Here is a 22,382-nt window from a genome sequence, read left to right on the forward strand (position 1 = left end):
GCCGACTCTGCTGAATAGAACAAAAGGCGAAGTGCACGGCACGGAAGAACTTTCCAATTTATTTCGAATGCAAACAAACAATGTCAAGCATCTTGTCAACAAGAGCCACAAGCTTCCTTCACCATAATGGAAACTACCTCTCTCCGTTTTATATACATTTAACCTATACTTTGACCCCAAACATTATACCTCCAAAGTTATGTGTGCCATTCGTCGGTACTCCAAGTCTGGTTGTTTGCGTCTCTTCTCTGTCCTCATAGACACACAAAGGCGACGAGAGCAGCCCGGCCTCGCAGCATCATCATGATATGCATTAGGTCCGGAGGTATTTGCTTATCAGACACCGAAATCAATATGTTTCCCATCACCCGGCAGCGTCATAATATCGCCAGCCATGCACAGCGCGCTTCGAAATCGACACGTGTTTAGGGTAATCTGGAAAATCGGATACTTGAAGTATGGCTCATCATTATTCATAGAATGTTCTCCACTCCTTCCAAATGTGTTTAAAATTGAATTTATGTGCACAAGCGCTTACGGTTTGAAACGAGTTTTCTTTAGTCATTTGGGAGAATTTTTAATACACGTAAAGGTTGTTTTTGAAAATTTGAAATTCAAACTTGATATGGATTTCATGAAAAAATTAAAACGGAGACAACAGAGTGTACCTTTGATGAACATATAGGAAGAGAAACGAACACAAGATTAGTATCCTCAATTTAGTAGGCTATTAAAAAAATCCTTTGGCTTACCTTAAAGTTTGAAAAAATAATATTTAAGGCTAAACATCATTATTGATAACTTTTATTTTAATTATTTTATTTAAAATTCATGATATGGAAATTTTCAAAATTATATTTATTTTCACCAATATAAGAAATTTTTATAGTATTTTAAGTTTTAATTGGTATTTTAAGTGCCAGCAAATCCTAGCTTTCTTTACTGTGGCGCACAAGTCTTCTAATTGTTTTAAATTTTTAAACATTGTAAAGCCCATATCTAGTTTTCTTTCAAAAACTTGCTTAATGAGAGGGAAGGAATAAATTTAATGAGTTCCTTTGTTAACGTGTTTTGGTTTGCTTATTGTAAACAGAGGCCACTTTTTTTAACACTATGTAAATATTTAATCGCTTTTTCAGTCAAATGAGTTCTCAGAAAAAATAATTAACAATAAGGGCTTTTTTTCTATTCGCCAACGCGATAGAAGAAAATCTTTTGTATCAGTTTTTATTCTAAAGAATAAAATTTAACATGTTGATATTTTTTTTCTGAAAAGAAAAGCTTGTTAAGTGTATTATTATTTTTTTCTCTCTTCTCAAATCTTGTAGTTTTTCAATTATAATTTTTGAATATTTGGATGATGCATCTCGAGAGGCAGAGATTGCCTTGTGGTACACCAATAAACTTAATTTGCAACTAAATGCGAAACGTATTTAAGTCTTTTTAGCAAGCTAGAAAATAATAAGGTTAATTATGTGAGGCTATTATTCTATCCATGCAATCATATCACTTGACAGATCAATGTGGTTCCTATTTTGCTTTCTATTTTTTCACAGACACAAGTAATTTAGAAACGTAACATGCATAAAAAATGAAGTTCACTTGAAAGCTTTGCCGTTATATTGTTAATTTTATTTTTTTATTTAAATTATATAGAATATTATTAATAGTCTTTCACGTACAAAATAATTAAAAAGATCATTGTGAAGTTCCATTGTGAACAAAGATGAAGTCGAGTTTCATTTTTTTAACCAGACTAAAGCCGTTTTCTTTCATTATGCGGAGAATTCCGTCGGATTTGTTTCCAGCCAAAAAATGCTCAACAACCATTACCTGCAAAATTCGAGTTTGCAATTAAAAAGGAAATTCAGAGGAAACATTAATTACGGAGCGAATAAAGATAAACGCTCTATGATTAATAATGTTTATGCTCATTAAAAATAAAAATTACTATAAAAATATTATTTAAAATAAAACTGCGCAATCCAAAATCTGTAAAAACTCAATAACTTACATCAATTTTTACTTTCTTGAAATCTATCGTCTGCAGAATTTCGTATTCGTGCCCTTCCACGTCCAAACTGAAATAGTCGATGTGCTTTATGTCCAGCACTTTCATGTAAGTGTTGAAAGGGACGCAAAATACGTCCACGTTCACTCCCTCCTTGGACTGCGGAATGCTTCCATTCACGGCATCCACAATCTTTCCTCCGTTGATGTTGTCATTGAAAGTAACCTTAACGGAAAATACTAGGCAAAAAATATCTAATTATTTCAGCAATACTGTCATGGATTTTCTCTTGGTGCTCAAACAAGTCGGTGCGATCCACGCTCGTCTCTTCTTCTTCAACATAACGTCAATATTTTTGGGTGCACCTTCAATGAGTAAACCAGTCCAGTTGAAATTTTTCTCCAGTCCCAGCGTATTCGAGTAGGTCTCGCCATCGTAGGCGCCGCACTCGACGAAATATCCATTCGTCTGTTTACAATCAAATATTTCGATTTGGTTGAATTCAATTTCATTTCTTAATAAAATACTTTGTTCTTCATGAGCGAGTGGATGAAAATCGCCGTTCCTTCTTGAGAATAGTCAATTCCATTTGGGTTTCCAAGAACGTAAGGGACGTAGTGGCCATTCGGTTTGATCAAAATGTTTTTCGCGTGGTTCATCAATTTCTTGTCATATTCATCCAAGCCGTCGTAATTCTTCTTACTGCCGATATCATCATTTTCCAGTTGTTCTACATTTTAATAAATTTAAAAAATTATAAGTTAAATAAAATGTTAAAGAACTAAATTCATTTATTAGAGATTTTGTTGATTGAAAATAATTTACCTCTTAGAGATTCATCGCGTTTACAGTGCTGGTGCATAAGAAATACTACAAAAAATACTATTGTTCCTACGAACAGACAATAATATTTCTGTAAAACTTGCATTGCGGCACACTTTTCACTAGGACGAGTTCGAGCTAACACCACGTACAAATCACGCTGGCAAATTTTTATACAAGCGCGTCATGCATCTCGCTCCAATGCAGGAAACGATTCCTTTTCCGGGAAACCCAATATTTTACGTAAAAGCTGTCGACCTAAAAAAAAAAAATGTAACTGAAGATACGGTTACAACCTCTGGTTTATCACAAATGCTAATGAAATGCGATTCATTTGAAATAATTTGATATTTTGCAAAATTACATTGCAATTATTCATTTGGCCTGTAAAAAAACACGTTCTTGAAATTAGAATTTTTCTGGATTAATTAACTAGGGGGTTTGTTAAAAATTTTAATTAATAAATTTAACATTATTTGCTGATAATTGGAACAATTTTATATTTTCCAAAAAAATTATGATGCATTCTTGCATTCTAAGACAAAAAAAATTATTCCTTTCAATCGCATTATTAGTCATCCAATAATAGCATTGGAGATCAAAGACTAATTAATGTAAAAACCACTTTCGCTGGAGCTGCTTTCCTTTTGATGGTCATACTTTTTAGATCTATGAGAGGCCTCTTCCTTGTCAAAAGTGTCAATGCCGATGCCTGCACCATCAGCGTCCCAGCGAAATACTTGCCTACTGCTCTCGAAATATAACAATGCGTTATACACAATATTTTATTTATGTAGTCAGAGCTTGAATTGTTATACTGAAAAGAAAAATGACCCTTCAAGCCTAAGGTCTAACGTTTCAGGAGCAGCTTATTGCCTTTTGTAATTCAATCGTCCTGCTGCTGTTGTTGTTGGCCGTGATATACTGATATATCTACGGGGCGACGCATGGACTCTGCGGGTAATTGAATTTGCGCGCACAAACGCATAATTAGGTGTCACTCGATATATCCCAGCAGGGTTTCTTCTAGTTCAATAAAATATGCTTCATCTCCATTTCAGTCCAAGTCTCTTCTGACAAGGGTATAGTGTTGAGAAATAATCAAAATATAATTTTATACTTCTATATAAATATTGCTTAATTTGTTAAAAAAAAAATTGAAAGGGAGAATCAGCAATTTTATTTATGATTTGATTTTTTAGGACGGTGACCATTGCACCCTTCAAAATTATTGTGTATTTTGTTTTATTTGAGCAAAAAATGTATATTAAAATCCAGACTGATTCCAATTAGAAAAAATTAATGGAAGGAGAATGATGGAAATCATAACAAACAACAAATAGTAGAAAACTATTTTTTCTTCTGTTTATCAATGAAATCTTAAGAATTTGAAAATTTTATTAAAAAGAATTAAATAAACTACATTCTGGCATTGTTTTAAAATTTGAAAATAATGGCAAATAAAATAATTTGAAAATTTCATTAATATTTTTTAGGAGTTGAATAGTATTTAGAGTTTTATATTTGTTTTAACGTTCAGACTGTTCGATGGACGTAAACAGAGCTTTCATGGAGATGAAACTTTTTTTCATTAATCTTTTAGTTGATTCTATGTAAATTTTAAGCAATTTAAAAGTTTACTTTCTTTTTAACACATGAAAAACTGAATCGATAGTGAGGCAAAAATGTTACTCTTTCCCTCTTTTTTCATTTGATTAAACTTTTTTTGTAAACTTTTTGTACGAATACTTTTAAACAAGATCTCTGAATGTGAATTAGTATTTTCATTTCCCAAATATCCACAAATAAACGCATAATAATCTCTGACGTTGTATAAACACGATCTCGGCTTGATACAATAAACCTGGTGATAAATTTATTCGCAACCGTGCCATCTAACAATTCCATTGAACACAAGCTTGCAGTATAAATCACAAAATCCGCACACAATGTGAGGCCTGCATAGTTTGTTGTTCGGCACATTCTTTGTCACTAGCTCTGCACACACCGGCTAGATTTTGCCACGAACAATAAAGTTTGCAACTGGGAGGCGAGCTAAACCATATAACAAAAGTTGCTCGTGCGGTTAGCACAAAATATTTTGAAATAAATTACAACCGCAAAGGATGGAATTAAAAAAAAATCGCACCCACACCCATTGTCAGAGAGAGATGATAAAAGCTAGTGCGGTTTCGCTAATAATGCCGCTCTAGTCCAGAGATAGACATAAATTTTATCTCGCACGTCGTGGGTGCTTTCGATGTGTAAATATTAGTCTTTAGGGCGGACGCAGAGAAAGAGCGGTTGAAATATTTATCACGCCGGCAGCATATTTAATGAGTAACCCGCGGTTAAATTTAATGTGCGGCGTTTTGCGTGCCAAATTTGAGTCGCAATTTCCAAATTTCCTGCGTCAAATTATTTATCGTTAGAAGTTTTCGTTTGCTAAAGAGGTTTCATTTTCACGCTTAATTATTCATACTCGGAGCTAATTAAAAAGCTCGTACTGGATCTAACTTGTTTCACTCTCTCGTCCGTGCAATTAATTCGAGACTTCGCCCCTCCTTTTGCTCCAACGTGCATAAATTTTCGCGCAACCACACCTATATTTAGTTCTTTCGCCGGCAGATTTATTATTTGCCTGCTTTGTTAATTTGACTATGGGTCTAGCCGAGCGAATATAATCCTATGCTCGATTTCCATTTCCGACCGTTTAATTATATACGCACGCGAGCTACTCTCTTGTAATTGAATCTGGACAGGCGAAAGTAATTGCATTGCTAATGGAAAAGTTCCCGACCAGACTCTATTTTCGACCGCATTCTCAATTATTGACCGAGTTTTGGATTGTTTACCGCTAACAAAGTGGTTCAATCAAAATTTTGTTAGTAATATTTTCAAAATATTCTTCTTTAAAATTGTTATTTTAAGGATTTTTGTAAATTTTGTTCAATTTCTCATTGGAAATTAAAAAAAGGGGGGAAACAGTGTAAATAAAACTTCTTCCGCGAAGAAAAAACTCGCATGTAAAAATATGTGAATGAGCTGAAGTGCTTGGCTTTCAGCCTTGCGCTTTAGTCGCATAAGCACCGGCCGATAACTCCGATTGGAGTTGGCCGGACTTGTAATTTTCTTTTCAAATAAATATACTTAATTAAAAAAAAAAAAATTAAATTCATAGAACAAATGCAAGGGGGCTGTAATAATATTTATAATTATTGTATAATATTATTTATACATAATTCAAATTTGACTTGCGAGTTTTAAAAAGCAAATCAAAGAGATAGAAAACAAAATTTCATTATTAAATTATTAGTCTATTGTGCACACTAGATTTACAATTATTGAAATTTAATTGAACTTTTTTTACTTAAAATATTACTTTTTTTCTAAATTTTATTATGACATCAATATTAAATTTCATATTCCAGTTTTTCCACAAAAATTTTCCACAGTAAATAAAAATCGTTATAAATATTAATAAATATAGTAATAAATAAATCGTTTTCAAAATTATAATTATCATCGGTTTCTTTTATTTGTTGCAGAATGGCTTTCAAGCTGATGGTCCTGATCTGCACCCTGCTGGTGCTGAACCCCGAGTTGACGAATGGATCGCGATCGCGAAGCCGCTCCAAGTCTTCAGAGGAGCGACGCCTGAACCCGAACGCGTGCGACATGCCCTCGGACGGCCAAGTGTTTTGTTACTGCGACACCAACGACCGGCTGATGGCCAAGGACGCGTCCTGCTGGGTCTTCAACGAGATCAAACGCGACGACCCGACGTGGGAACTGTTCTCGTCGCAGTCCGAGCTGGTCAAGTTCAAGCTGCTGGTGCGGCCGCAGGGCAACCTCGACTACGTGCCCACCAGCGGCATCAAACACCTGCCCAACGCCAAGAGCATCGACATCCAGTACGCGGCCATCCCCATCATCCACCCGCACGCCTTCGCCAACCTCAGCCGCCTCGAAGAACTCACGCTGACCAGGTTTGAATGATTCATTTATATAACCCATTTGCAACAATTTCGAGACCTCAAATAGCTCAAGGGATATTTAGATAATAATAGATAATTATTTATATCTTTGTTCTTGTCCTTAGTCAAAAACGTTTTCTAAAATTTTTTTATGTAAAAAGATAAAAAAAAATAAATAAAATGAAGTGAATGATTACATTTTTTTAACAATAAGGCCGCTACTAGAAAAGATTTTTGATAAAAATAATATTTTGCAACCATTTTAAGTTTTTTAACTACCAATAAATGGCCTAATAAAATTACACAAAGAAAAATTTTTGTTTTGAACTAGCCTTGTTCTTGGATATTCGCCAACACAATCCTGAGAACTGATAGTGGATTAGTTTGTTGCAAACTATATATGCCCTTTCATATGGAATTTTCTAATTAACATTTGCCATAATCAATTAAGCTATGTCAGACAATTTATTTCTCCAAAACTTGTTGTACAGTAGCTACCGGTATAGCTACATAATTTGATTGAATTGAAGTTCATTTTCACCTACTGAAGTTTACTCTATGCTAACCCCCCTGACTATTAATTATTAAATTGTATTATTTCATATAACTTTCAATTAGTTTATATATATATAGTTTTTATAATTCAAACTGTCACTTACTTAAATAAAATAATACATATTTATTTAGCATTTCTTGCAGAAATTTAACAAATCAAATTTTAAATTATTTAATAGAAAAAACTTAAAAATTAAATATAATCGTTAAAAAACAAAACAATAATTATGGTGAATATAAAATTATTAGATTTAAAAAAAAAATTAAAATTATATTAAAAACAACCAGTAATAAAACGTTCATGTTTATTTAACCACAACCAACAAAAACGAGCAGGGCCAAATAATATTTTCATCAAGAAACTGTAGTTGCTAAGTTATAAAAATATAAATAAAAATTTCCATCTGTTTATGGAATTATAATCTATAGCTCATGATTGTAAATTATTTTTATATTTTTCCGTACAAGAACAAATTGAGAATTAATTCGTCGCGGATTATTATTTTAAATATTATTTTACTTTGCATAAAACAATCAAATAGCCGTCAAAATTGTGAATTTGTAATTTAAATTTTAATTAAATATCATTTTTAATTCTTTTCAACGCTATTGGAACATTTCCAAAGAAATATTATTATATTTTTTTTTTTAAGGAATTTGAGTTTTTTTTCTTCATAATTAGACGTTTCTAAGCATCCTGTGTATTTCTGCGTTGTCTGATTATAAAATCACTCCTTGTTCGTTTCAGGAATCAAATCCAGAAGATCAAACCTGACGCGTTCGCCTATTTGCCGCACCTGAAGAAACTCACCCTGGACGAAAACCGGATCTCGTCGCTGCAGGTCGGCACCTTCACTGGAGTCCCGCGACTCACGCACCTCTTCATCGGCCAGAATAACATCACAAAAATCGACGAGGACGCGTTCGAGCCGCTCAAGCACCTGCACGAGTTGATCCTGCTGATGAACAATTTGCACAAAATCTCGGCGCGCGTCTTCCGCGGCCTCGTGCGTCTGCAGAGGCTCGAGTTGACCGAAAACCAGTTGACCGAGCTGCCCGACATGGTCTTTTCCGAGATGCCCGAACTGCGCGAAATCGAACTTGACAGGTACGAGCATATAATTTATAATTCATCTCTTTCGGCTGCCGCTTTTTTAATAAGTATTGACGGCAGCCGCTTTTGATGCTGATATAGCATGCTAATTGCGGATTAATTGACGGCCAACCGACCGCGCGTGTGGAATTTTTTTATTATTTATTTTACGGTCACGCTACAATTAGATAACATTTGCATATCGGAATTATTTATGTTGTCCGACGAGGGCTTTTAAGTGATGTAAATCACGCGGGCTTGTTCGTTTTTTAATGTAATTCACACACACAGTCATATAGTGGTGGCCTTTTTATCTGCTACGGGTCGGGTGTCACTCGTAAATTTGTTAATTGTCCATTTAAAAAAGGGAGCAGCGAAAATGACATGGACTCATCTAATCGGTGAATCAGTTTGAGGAGGTTAAATTATCCTGCTAAGTTAAACAGTGCAAGAAATTGTTGTCGGAGCTTTTGGAAGTTTTTTTTCCCTCTTTTAGTCGTTTTTTAGAGAGAATGATTTTAATGTTTAAATACACTTAAGGAAATTTAAGTATTACATAAATGACATTAATTTATTCTTTCATTGGGAATAATAAATTTATGGCATTGGCAAGTATATTTTATTTACTATGCGTGCCATAGCTCTAATGCAATCAAGTCACCACAAAATTGTTTTAAAATAATTAACAAAACAATCTTATTAAATCAAGAAATTAGTTATTTTTTTTTAAACACTTATTATAACATTTAAAAATTATTTTTTTAGGAATGTTTATATTATTATTAAATATTGTATTTTTTTTTTATTTTTTTAGCTAATTTTTTGGTATTGGATTACTTGTTTAAATTTAAATTTTATACTATACTTTTATTAAGTTATATAAAAGATTTATATTTTTCTTCATCCTAATCTCTTAATTACATTACTTTATAAAGAAATCACTTTGTCACTTTATTGCAATTGTATTCATTTCAGTTTCATCAATTAAATTTTATTAATATTGCTTGATGTTATTTATGAATTGATGGTTAGAACTAAAAACGGACTATGGGAGGTGTTGAATCATAGATTGATTGGAATTTATAAATTTTTTGACTAATAACAGTCGATGGGTCGGACGTTGGTTGGAATTTTATAATTAATAATGTGCAATTATTATTTCAGGAATGCAATTCAAAAGATTGGCGAGTACGCCTTTGCCGGACTTCCCCGTCTGGAGCGTCTTTCCCTTGGCGGAAACCAGCTGACCGTTTTCGACACCTACGGTCTTCAGGGTTCACCTCTGCTCAGCGTGTTGGACCTTCGCGAAAACGAGCTGCGCACCCTGACTCGCGAGACCATCCAGCCGATGATGGACCAGCTGAAGAACCGCTCGGCTTACTTGCTGCTGACAGGTAGGACTTTTTATTCCTTTCAAGTAGCTCGTTTAATCAACGTTGCAAATAATTGAGTCGTCGCCGAGACAAAGCCAAGGGAAATTAATGCGCCGCATGTTTGAACAAGAACGAGCTCGGCGGTATTTTATTTTTATTCTCGACGTCGGCACCAGTGGATTTTCTTTGGAAAAGACGTTGCGCGAGCGAGAAATCAATTATTCCTAATCCCCTTTTTAACCGCCGCCGGCGATAAGAAGTGTATTAAACAAATGGATTGCTTTAACTCTTTTCGCCTTGCAGACGCCGCAGGGGAATCAATCATTGGTCCGAAAATATTTTACAAATGCCTAAAATACAAGTTTTTAGAAAACTCACATTAAATGGTCAATTTAAACATTTGAGTTCTCTGAAAGAAGAAGAAGAACAAATCTTAATTTTAAAGTTCAAAATCTCTCTGATTGTTAATATATTTTCCCAGCGCTGAATTTTAATTACTCTTTTCCAAATCTATTTTTTTATCAAAATTTATTTTCACCTGATTGATAAGTTGTTAATTGATTCAATGAATATTTGACATAATTATATATTAATGCACCCTTTAAAACGAGAATTATAATAGGAACAACTTCTTTGCGGGCTTTTTAAATTAACTTAAATGGAAGATGTTGTTGTTGGCTTTTTCTCAACTTCAATTAATACATTAAAAGTAAATTATTTATAGATACCTTTAATAATTATAATATATTAAAAGTACATAATTTGACCAGATAACAAAACAGATTTATAAATATTCACAAAAGTGATTTTCGTACAAGTAACGGCGTCGCATCGCAGCGCATTGGAGAAAATATATAATAAAAACGATTTCACGCTCAAATTGTTGCGCGATAAATGGCTGACGACGAACTGCTTGGCTTGATATAATTCTTCGCAATGTCCCCTTCCGCGCATTTCTTCTGATCAATTATAACCCCGGCCAAGTGATTTATCACTTTAATTCACCACGATAATGGTTGGCTTTTTCAGCTCTCGTCGGCACAGAGTATAAATATCGGTTTTACTATTGCTAAGAAAGTTAAAGAGATAAACGCGGTTTTGTGCCAATTCGCCGAGCAGCAAAATTGTGACTTGTTGCGGTCCTTTCTTTTTTTATTTCTCTCTTCAAAAGACGAAAAAATAAAAACAGAAAAAACGGGGCTTTCTCTTTCTCCTCCCGATTGCAATCTTCCGAGTTCATTTTCCGTCGAGAAGAGCCTCTTTTTAATTAACCTTTTGTTAAATTTTCGGGACAAATGGTCGGTGGAGCTTTTTATAATTTCGGAAATTAAAAAGAAGAAGATAGGCCACGGTTGCGTGCGCGTCTCTTACACAAAAGCGGGGCCGGCCGCAGATGGGGCTCGTTCGCAATATCGCTCTTGTCGCCGCTTAAGGCCTCCTTATTGACATCTACAACTTCTGTTTGCGGAAAATCGGCCCGAAATTTTTGGACCCAGATTTTTTTATAGATTCCTGCCCACCAGTGGAGTTGATTGCTCAAGGAAAAATGGGGGGTCGCGTGGATTAATCTTGAAATATGATTTTTTGAAATTTAACATGGCGTTTTATGGAGAATTTTGTTAATGGCGATTAAAAAAAATCTGCCCGAAATTTTTTGCTCAAAATTGCACAAAATGATAATTGAATGACCCTAAACAGATAAGCAGAAAAAAATTGGGAGTTCATGGGGCAAAAATTTTACATTGGGCATATGGGAGATCAAAAAAACCTCTTTGGTACTCTTAGCATTGCAATAAGGAGTCCTTAATAACACACGCCCTACAGGATATTACACGCGAGTTTATGTTAATTTCCATCTTTTATGTTCTGCCTGCTGGTAATTGAACCATATTTCTCGACCGTGCGCCAGAGATAATGCATCCAAGGTAGTATTAACAACGTTAAAAGGGAATTGCATTCTGAGTTATCGCGTTTGGGGATCATCTCTACTTTGTTAGCCAGAACGACGGTCCGGTTCCAAACGCACTCCGTTGAGTCTTAATTGTCTATCATCTGCTGCGTCTACGTTTAATGATAGCAATCAGGGGCAACATCATCTGCAGTGATGCAGCTCAGGCCCTTTTTTTCTCTGCACGGCATTCAATTTGGTCAACCCCATCGATTTGCGCGCCTCGCCTGCTGGGAATTTTCTCTAAAGCTAGAGGGGTCTTTTCTGTTCTTTTTTTGCTCGGTTGCAGCTTTTGCTCTTTTCCTCCAACTTGATTGGTGGGCTTTTACCTGCTGAATGCTGGAGAGGTTTAAATTTTTTATCGGGAAAACGTGATGGCCATTTGGTCTTATTTATAGACCGTGAGACTTCCAGTGTTGGTAAATAAAAGAGCACGATAAACATTATCCATTTTAAAACTTGGCAGTATATTTTTATTGAAAAATGATACAAGATATTAATAAATTATTATTTAATTGAGTTTTTTTTTTCAAATTTAACTTTTTTCTAGTATTTATGTTAATCTTGTATGATCACTTTTTGTGGCTTTGATTTTGTGTTAAATTTCTAAATTAATTTCATTAGATTGACTTTGAGTTGGAATAATCAGCAATCCTTCCGGATTAATTTCGCTGCAACTTGAAAATCTAATGGAAAGCTCGCCGAGTTATTACCAAAATGAACAACACTACAAATACTAATCCGTCGAAATTGCAACAATCCATTATCAATAGCACTTATTCGACTGGATTACAGACAAAGCCGGCACAACAATTTAAAGCTATCTCATTTTCCCTCCTAAGATTGCAACCCTCTCGCATTATAGTATTATTCCTTGCATATTTAGTCCGTCTAAACACTCAAAGTTGTGTAATGCGTCCTCTCCAAAGTAACTCCCGCAGATAAGAGTGGTTTCGAAATAATAACGATGAGAGAGTTCATCTCCCTCTCCCAATTCGCTTGCATGCATTGCCACAAATAAAATCACTCCTCGAGACCGAAACCAAGGATAAGAAAAAAAGCGGTGCGTTTTTTGCTGGTGTGTAGTTTCTGCTCGACTTGAAACCACGACTCAATTGGGAGAGAGATTGCACATGCGGATAGTATCACACGGAATGAAAAAAAAGAGAGAGAAAAGGCTGTGGGGGTTGTGTACGTGTAAGGGTGAAACGGAGCGAAAACACGTACGGAACAGTATATGCAACCAGCCGTTCCCCAAAGGAGAAACGAGAGAGAGGTTGTACTGACATTACATGCAGGAAGTAAACATAAGTGCATGCGGTGAAAAGTCGCATGTTGAATTGCAAACTTTTCCCCTGAAATTTATATAAAAACGTTTTGAAAATAAAGTTGCTGCGAGTGTAAGAACCCTCTTCGGTAAATCAGTAAAGGTTTTTATTCATTAATTAAAAAAAAAAAAAAAATCAAAATTTCAAGACTGACTTCAAAATTTTGATCGATATAGCTAAAATTTTAATGAAAAAAGCGCCCGCCAAAAGCATTTGAACCTTTAGTGATGATTGTCCTTTTTTTAATGATTCAAATAATTTAATTCCATCAAATAAAAATTTACTGCATCTTAACGTTTTGAGATAAAGGTTCTCTTGTTTTTGGCGTGACTAGATAAAACTTGTAGGAGTGTAAAACACAATTTCAATTTATGTCATAAAATTTTTATGTAATTTCTAACCTTTCCATTCAAAATAAAATCATTATCGGAAAAAAGGGGTTGAAATAAATAAATTTCATGTAAAAAGAAAATTTATGATCATATTGCTGGTTTATAAAGAATTTGAATTGCTGCGGACGGAGGGAAGTTGCAAGATAAGCGCCATTTTCTCTCTCTAAAATGGGCTTCTCGTCGAGTGGTAATGATGGAAATAACGATTCTAGTTTGCAACCCCTTTCCCTTCCGCAAGCACATTTGACGTCTTCATCATTCTCGCGTTCGTTTTGATATCAGCAGAGGAAGAATAACACACGTTGCACCGGAGACGCGTTTTCCACATGCAAGGGCTGCTCTTATATGTGGAAAGAGAAAAAGGATGCCGTGAAATGTTTCAATTCGAATTTATTTTCCAAGCGAGTCAGTTAATATTTAAATCAACATTACACCCCTTGAACATAGTCTTTTCACACGGACACAATAAAGTGCAGTAATGAAAGGGTAGCCATTTATAATAACACGGGCCGCGCATGTGATTCATGTTCTACCTTATTAAAACGAGTGGCAAAGGAGCGCAGAGACCAGTCGCGCTTTTTGTCCACCCGGCACCGATAATTGCGGTTATATTTCATACTCGCGTCGCCTCTAATAAAGCGCGCTCGCGATCTATCAATACAGGCATTCATTATTTATATAGAGTTACAACAACGCGCACCGTGTCGGCACTTATCGCCCCGGTAAAAACACACATCTGCTGCGCCACTTTTGAATGTGTATATTTGCTTTTGAACCGTAGAGAGGGTTGTTTTGAACCCTTTCGATCAATAATGACGTGGAAATTTTGCAGCTGAATGCCAAACGACGAAAGCAGAGATATAAATCAAATTTTGCGATAAAAAGATGAACTAGAATTTTTCCTTGTCGTAAAATCATTTTTCTTCACTTTTTGAATGCTTTATTTTTGAAAAAATTAATTTTCCAATAATAAAATTTTTTTATTGGTACAAACGTATTGAGAAATTAATTAAATTTTTATTGATTGTTATTCCCATTCAAAAGGAAAAATAAATAAAATTTGTGCATATTTCTGGACTTTATCTTATTAATAAGCTTCATTATTGAAAGCGCCAAAATAAATTTGCAACAATTTTTAGTCTTCCTAATTTTTTTTAGACTCTTCTCTTAAGCACTCAAGCATGTTGGTTTAAGTTATAGAATTATTATTTTTAGCACCAAAGTTTCAAAAACAACTTTTTTAACTTCTATAAATTTTTAAAACTGTTTTCTGAGAAAAAAATTAATGAGCAGCTCAAAGCAGCTTTAATTTAATGACGAGACTTTCTTTGCTAATGAAACATGATTTTTTCGGCTCCGATCTATAATTGGTGTCTTTCTGGCGTGTAGTCAAAAATAAGATGTCAAATACAAAATTTTAATTGAAACGAAAGTTCTTGTTGGTGGGAGTGAGCGAAAGAGTGTCGAAGAAATAAGAGAAAAAGGGCGTGTGCTCGCCGCTAATATCGTTAATGCCAATGTATACAGAGAGATAACGAGCCGCCGAGAGTAAAAAAGTTCTCGCGTTAAGCGACACGACTTACTTTTTGCATGGCGGGGAATTCACACGTGGAGATACAGAGAAGCTGAAGAGACACACCGGCAAAGATATAATACACAGCGAGGGGTTAAGGGTGAAGGCATGAGTGAGTAAGAACCTTCTTATATCTGGAGATGTGCTGGAGTCTTGAAAATTTTGTGAGAAAGAGAAATACAGCGAAAAACCTGATTAAGAGAAATAATCTTTAATATCTAGTTTTAAAATAATAAAAAATGTACGTCCATTTGTGTCTAAAATTTTGTTGATTTATTTTTGCATAAGCGAGCTGCAAAGGCTTAACAAATATGCAACCATCAAAACACACGTGACAATAATTTCTGTGTGCACAAAAACTCAATCTGACAATTAATTGGATATTATAATATTCGTGAAATGTGACATTCTGATCCAAAATAATTATAATTACATGCTGAGAGACTTGCGGCATCAACAAACTTTTTATCACTTTTTAGACTTTCCTATATTTTCTTGGACCTTAAATTTAATATTAAGTTTCTGTTTTAAATTTTTCCTCCTTTCAATTTAAAATTAATTTTTTTGGAATATACAAAGCTCTGCTTATATTATGAAAACAATTCTCTACACGTCTCTCGTCTTCCCAGTTACAGTTTCACTTGGTTTTTTAAGGCATCTCTGTTCAAAGTGAGATACCGCGCCGCTTCACAGAGTAATGCGAAATGAAATATCTGAGCTGAGAAGGCACACGTGCATCTCACACAATGTCAAATAATACTAAACGTGACTTCAGGCGGGACGTTTCTCGCTCTCCGAATTCTTTATTGCCTCCGAAGTAAACAAACGTCAGGATGCATTACAAACTTCCAGCGCGTCTCATAAGTAGAATAAGGTGTTTTTGCAAAACACGGCCATGAAATATGGGGCGTGTTTGTGTCACGCTTTTAATTAACAGCCTCCCTTTTTGCGAAGCACATTCCGCACCGGTATTTGCACAGAAATGAAAAACGGCGAAAAATTCATTATCGGAGAGGGGTGGCTTTCCACCTTTTCCGAGCCGGCAATCCGCGCTCTCACACTTTGGAAATTTATCACACTCGGCCAAAGCCACATTTGCACGGGGAAAAAAGCAGAAGCTTTTCATCCGGCGGCGCAGATCATTAAATAAATCAAAAAACTATGATGCCCGGCGCACGTGGGCTCCGCCCTGGGTGGAATGATCTCTTCATCAGGCCTTCGTGTTTGCCTCACATCCCCTCACATATTTATTAAGGTGGAACGAAGCTGGCATTAGAATTAAAAAATATTCCGCTCTCTTCTCTACGCCGCACTCTCTCTCTCGCTTCCTTTTGTTGTGCGGTTTCACACACGGCGAAATTGTGTGCCAGCAAAAGGGTTGGCTTTGGCATTGCACTCTCGGAACTCACGCGAAAACGCTATCTCGCACACGCGAGCTCTTCTCTTTCTCTACAACTTTTTATTCATATATAAATTCTCCGGCCAATTTTTACGCCGGGCCGCGCGCATACGTTTTCGAATAAATTCACGGCCGGATGAGGAAGAAATTTTTCGCTCTTTTCGCCGCTTTTCGTCCGTCGCGGAATTTATGTATGCCGGCGAAATATGCATTAAATTTCGCGCCGGGCGCCCGCCAAGATTAAACTTGGGACGAATTTTTCTCGTCGTGCCGGCCGATTATTTTAATATTACAAAAAAAAACTGATGTTGAAAAAAAATGCTGAAGAGCCGCCGCCGTCGTGATGAGATTAATCACGTCGTTCTCGTTTTATTACGATCGTAATTGCTTTAATTTTTAATTAGTTCCTCGCAGCCCGTTGCTGCTGCGACTTTGTAAATTATACGATCGCACGCTACGCATTTGTCAGCACAAACAGATGCGAGAGGGAACCAGGTAATCGCGCGGATGAAAAGTGTCCGTCTGCTCCCCTCTTTAGCTTTTACAAATAGCTTTGTCAGGCAAAATAAATTTACCGAATAAATGTTGCGATATGAAAACAAGGACAGGGGAGATTGCTATGAATAAAAGTGAATGAAAGCTTCAACAGTTTGTCTACTCAATTATTATTATCCATATTTAAAAACTGAAGACAATTAATAATGAGACAAAGAATTTATTAATAATTACTTTATTATTTAAAATTTTCATTATGCGTTTTTTTATCTTTTAAATTGAGCATATATTTGTATTATTGGATCCTGCTTCATCTTACAAATCACAGCAGTTTTAAATAAAATAGACATCAAATTGCAGTTAATAGTTCACACACGTGGTTCCAGCTTCTGCTATCCATATTTCTATAGTCAATAACCAAAGAAGATGTGGTACGTCAATATATATTAGATTTCTTGTAAGATGTGTAACAATATGTAAGGTTTTTTAAATCACTGTAAACGTAAAATTTAACAATTTTGCAAAAATGAACAAATGTTAGTAAAATAGAAAGATTATAAAATTTTATAATATAATATTACTGTATAAATGATAAAATATAAATAAATTTTTGAAAATATAAGTCATTTAATAAAGTTTAAATTATGTTAATAATTTTGGCAACTTCAACGTAAAATATTTACCCTTAAATATTGAGACCTTTCATATTCTGGGCATACACCCTGCTCAGAATTTCTCAGCTTTCTCTCCCCGGCGTTTACTTAATCATAACTTACGGCGTCCCACAGGAGTTGGATACGCGAATTATGGCCCACGAGTTTCTCTCCGGCTGGCGCTCGCTCGTTCGAACGTGGTTATATTTGAAATAAATAACGCTTAGCGTGCAGCATACGCCTCAGTAATTGCACTAATTATTCATCGCAACTTGGCCAAGTGAGTGTGTGTGTGTGCGAGAGTGTCTGTTTGAACAACAAGAGTACAGCAACAAAAGGGTAGGCAAGCGGCAAAATTGCGAAAGTGTGCAAAAACCGATCTCTGCGCGTATGTACATTGGTATCGAGAGCAGCGTGTAATAGTGAAATACAAACAGCGAGCCGGTGCGAGGGTACACACCGATCGCGCATTGTTTTTGCGGCACGGCAGCTCATTAAACGGGCGTTCATTTGCATAAATGCAGTCTGACGCAATGAAGTAGATTTGCACAGAGCACTTTGAAATTGCGATGCATTGCTAGATTAATTTGCAACATTATTTGAGCCTCCATTAGTGAAACTATCACAGAAATTGGATTCCAGAGCAAGTTCCAGAGAATTCTCGCAGATTAATTCGGAGCTTTGATCCGCGCTTACGACGGATTTCAGCTTTAATCCATTTTAATTAAAAATTGATTGCCAGAGCTTAGTTGTCCAAACGACTTGTTTATATATTCAATTACATCTGCGCATTGATGAGTGGCACAGAGAAACTAATATCGTTGTTTAATTTTCTGACAGATTATAATACAATAAGATCTGAAACAAAAAAAAACTGAAAATAACAATTTTTATAGAATTTAAAACCCAAAAAAACCACTCGAAACTGGAAATAATTTAATTAGTTACTGGTTAAATAACTCATTATTTGCCAAATTTTCCCTTTTTTCCAAATTTATTAAATAATCATTTTATATTGACTGAAAATTATCAATTATAATAATATTATTTTTTATTAATTATTATTTATTTCAGATAGTTGTGCACATCCAAATATCCCAATTGGTTGAAATTTCTGCCACTCTGGGAACTTTCAAATTAAAAAACTCCGTCAATTTGTATTTACAATGAGTAAAATACACATACCATTAATATTAATAAATAATTTAAATTTAGAGTTTTACTAAAAAGTGTTTTGTTTATTTCAAAATTGATATGCATGAAATAAATTCAATCTTAAATTTTAAATATTTTTTAATTAATTTAAATGTTTTAGGCACACTTCCAGTTAAAAAATGTTATTTTATAAAAAGAAGATAACTAATTTCAAATTATTATTGCGTTATTATGTAAATTTACAACAATTGCAGGTTAATTTTCGTGTTTTCTCGCTTTCCTTTTCTCTCTCCAAATACGAGATCCTAAGATCCGCTTTCAATGCATCTCCTAAAAACTAGATGAATTCTTGATAAATAATTCTACCCAGTGTTCTCCATATAAAATTTATCCATATTCTCCCTCTACTTTGCCTTGCAGAGCTCGCACGACACATTACTGAGATATTTCCGTCAAACGAGATCGTTTTTGTCGCAGTCTCGCAGACTTCAAATGTACACATTATTATCCGGCGCGCTTGAGATGCCTCTCGAGGGCGGAGGAGCTCCTCTCTCTGCAAAACACAAACGAACACATCTTCTCTCGCTCCGCAAGAGCAGTGGTTGCCGCGTTTGTGCCGATCCGACGTGGGCGACGCGAGCGAAGAATGCACCCGAAAATATCACATCATCAAGTTCTCCCGGAGAAAAGCGCCTTTTGCGTCTCCTCGGGTCGCCTCGAGGCGTCCCCAGGTCATCACTGATAAAATTCCCTTGGATAATATAATAATGGAGGCGAGATCTTGAGAGACACAAAAAATTACCTGCTGCTCTGCACAACGTAGCATTGGCGGCGATAACAACTGACCATTGGGGAAAAATGCTGACTCGACCGACCCCGTCGTAAAAATAAAACAGCGATAATGTGCGGAATAGATGTGTTGATAGGACAATAATGGGTAAAGATTCTCTCAGATATCAATAAGTATCCCATAAGCTAGAATTCAGCTGAACCAATTTTGTTTTATATATAATTTAAATAATTTATCAAGAGATTTGGCTGTGATTTTAATTTTTTTTTTCTCAACATTTTGCTTTCAATTAATGATGAAACACTAGCTTATGTTTATAAGTAAGGACGAAGGAAACCAACTATTTAAAAATTAGTATATATGCTTAAATTTTAGTCTTTAATACTATAACTTTTAAATTTTTTAAACCTTTAAATTCATTTTTTTTTTTAATTTCATTCAAAAAGTGGTAGAAATACCATCTCATTCTCAATAAGACTTTCATCTAATTTTTTATAATTAAAGTTGCTAATTTTGTTTAAAATTTGCATGAGTTAATGTTTAAATATTATATGATTTTTTTTATTTGTCATGTAGTTTTTTTTAAGGATTTATTTTAATTTTGTCTAGCCCGACTATCCTAGGTTTTTCTTTTTATATAAATTTATCACTTCATTCGTTCTCAAAAATTTGATTTCATATATTGAAAAATAAAGCTCTGTTTGAAAAATAAATTATCTTTTCAATATTGTTTTCCCTGGAAAAATCGATGCTGCAAATTAAAATGTTAAGCAGAATGAAGCCTTTGAGTTAAAACTTTTTAAGGGGTGTATAATAATAAATAAAGTTTTGTATTTGATCTAAAAGCAGGGTGCAGGAATAAAGCACGCTCTCAACTTTTCGGCTTGGGGAGCGAAAAGAGCGTCCGGGTGGAAAAATTGGTAAAGATTACTAAACATTTGCTTCAGCAAAAGAAGAGACACAATTCAAGCATAAATTCATCGATAAAATATGAGACGATGGAAATCTCATTAAGCGCGGGGAAGCAAAGAGTTGTGTTATAGCATAGGGGGTGAAAACGTTTCTCTTTCTTTTTCTTTCACCCCCCGCTTTTTTAATGACACGCCGACGTGCTTGGTGGAAAAAAATATATAAGTTACGGCCGCTGTTCTGCAAATATTGCTGCTCTTTAACGTTTTGCGGCCGGCGGGCGGGAATTATGCAAAACGTCGTGCGCGGATGAATGGGCGGCAATTTGGACACCCACCCCTTCGCCTGCCAACCCCCGCAGAGCGAAAAGCAGTGCGCTGTTGAGCACACAAAGTATCGTTCTTGTTTTTTATTCGCGGCGCGTGCGAAATTTCATTTAATTTTATTTGCCGACGAGAGCAAAAGCGGCGTCGCATCTCGCTTTTGTGTTTAATGAAAAATAAACGAGAGGAGTTTTGATGCGAGCTGTGTTTGCTCTCTAATTTATTGCTCATCATGATATGATCATGGAAATTTTTAAATTGGGAAAGTTACAAGTTTATTCCCTTGATCTGTAAGTTATTGCAAACTTCTTAAGAGAGACGTTCGTCGTAAACAAAATCATTTTTGATTATTATTTAAATACTTGCTAATGCGCAACAATAATTTATTTTGTTTTTACACATTTGAATTAAAAATCCATTAAAAATTATACTTGTAACATTTTTATAAAAAGGATTTGTTTACATTTCATTTTAATAATAATAAAAAAATATATTTAAGAAAATTATATAAATTTAAAAAAAATTAATATATTTATAATTTTTTATTAATTTAAATAAATAATAAAATTTCTTTAGATAATTTATTTTATTTACTTAACAATAAACTCGATCAAGGATAAGCTATGCTTCCGAAAAAAGCACAAAATAAACTTTCTGATGAGTGAAACCAATATGAATAAGACATCACAATCAATTTCATCATATTCAATTAAGAAATTCTACAATGTAAAAAGCCAACATTTTATTCGATAGTTTATTAAAATAAAAAAAGAGAATTGTATAAAATGTAATATTTCCGGCAATACTTGAGCACAGAAATTGCGTAGAAATTGTTTGGGCCGCACATATCACGGAGGTCGCAACAGTTTAAGGCCAATTAATTCCGCCCACCCGTAATAGAAACAAAATTTTATCGCGTTTTATCCGTGGTTTATGTGCTGCTTTACAAGTCGTAATATCCAGCACGGCTGACTTGAAGCCGTGTGTGTGTGTTGTTTACATAACACTATAGCTAGTTTGAATAGTGTGCGTGGAGAGAGCGAGCGACCGGCAAGCCATTTTCCCCCGAATCTCACGTACGTGTTATGCTAACTTGGTGGCGTCCGTTTTATTGTCTAGACACATACGAACATACGTGAGTGAGTGTGTCATGTATTTGGCGTGAGCGAGAGAGACCTAAGTGCTTTATGGCTGCTAGAGAGCGTACCATGTCCGCATTGTGGAGGCAATGCAGCAGGATGCCGTGACCGGCGGCAGTTAAAAAGTGGATGTGCGATCTCTTCACCTCGCCCTTGCCGCGAATCTTTCTTTGGGCGAATCGATTTTTCGGCCAAGGAACGTTTCTAATAAACAAATCGAATTTTTTGATAAAATTTTAGTCTTTATTGACGTTTTAAGGAATTAAAAAAAATATATAATAAATAAAAATCAGTGCATCAAGTTTTGGCACTCCTAATTTGCAAAAATTGAAAAAATAATTATATCAATTAATTAAATAAAATAAGAATCCATGGTATTTGAAATTATTCAATTTGTCCATGTGCCAATTCAATTATTCATTAACTTTCTCTCCTATAAAAAGTATT

The 22,382-nt window shown here is 34.9% G+C and overlaps 2 protein-coding genes across 2 annotated transcripts in view; one reads left to right on the plus strand and one right to left on the minus strand.

Moving 5' to 3' along the window:
• Positions 1 to 22,382, plus strand: part of LOC132201006 (connectin-like) — a 154,058-nt gene that overhangs the window by 112,868 nt on the left and 18,808 nt on the right. Inside the window, exons 5-7 of the mRNA XM_059626859.1 lie at positions 6,382 to 6,822; positions 8,114 to 8,473; positions 9,623 to 9,852. Of these exons, the coding sequence (XP_059482842.1) occupies positions 6,383 to 6,822; positions 8,114 to 8,473; positions 9,623 to 9,852 (1,030 nt within the window). The 5' untranslated portion in view covers position 6,382. The remainder of the gene's footprint in view (positions 1 to 6,381; positions 6,823 to 8,113; positions 8,474 to 9,622; positions 9,853 to 22,382) is intronic.
• LOC132201065 (protein Star-like) lies at positions 1,630 to 2,966 on the minus strand. The gene is made up of 5 exons (XM_059626948.1): positions 2,837 to 2,966; positions 2,539 to 2,741; positions 2,285 to 2,479; positions 2,015 to 2,236; positions 1,630 to 1,833 (listed from the first exon to the last, which is right to left on the minus strand). Exons 1-5 carry the CDS (start codon positions 2,937 to 2,939, stop codon positions 1,699 to 1,701), a joined length of 858 nt encoding a protein of 285 aa, XP_059482931.1. The 5' UTR covers positions 2,940 to 2,966; the 3' UTR covers positions 1,630 to 1,698.

The sequence above is a fragment of the Neocloeon triangulifer genome, unplaced genomic scaffold (assembly GCF_031216515.1).
Source record: "Neocloeon triangulifer isolate White Clay Creek 2 clone unplaced genomic scaffold, ASM3121651v1 ptg000014l, whole genome shotgun sequence".
NCBI lineage: Eukaryota > Metazoa > Arthropoda > Insecta > Ephemeroptera > Baetidae > Neocloeon > Neocloeon triangulifer.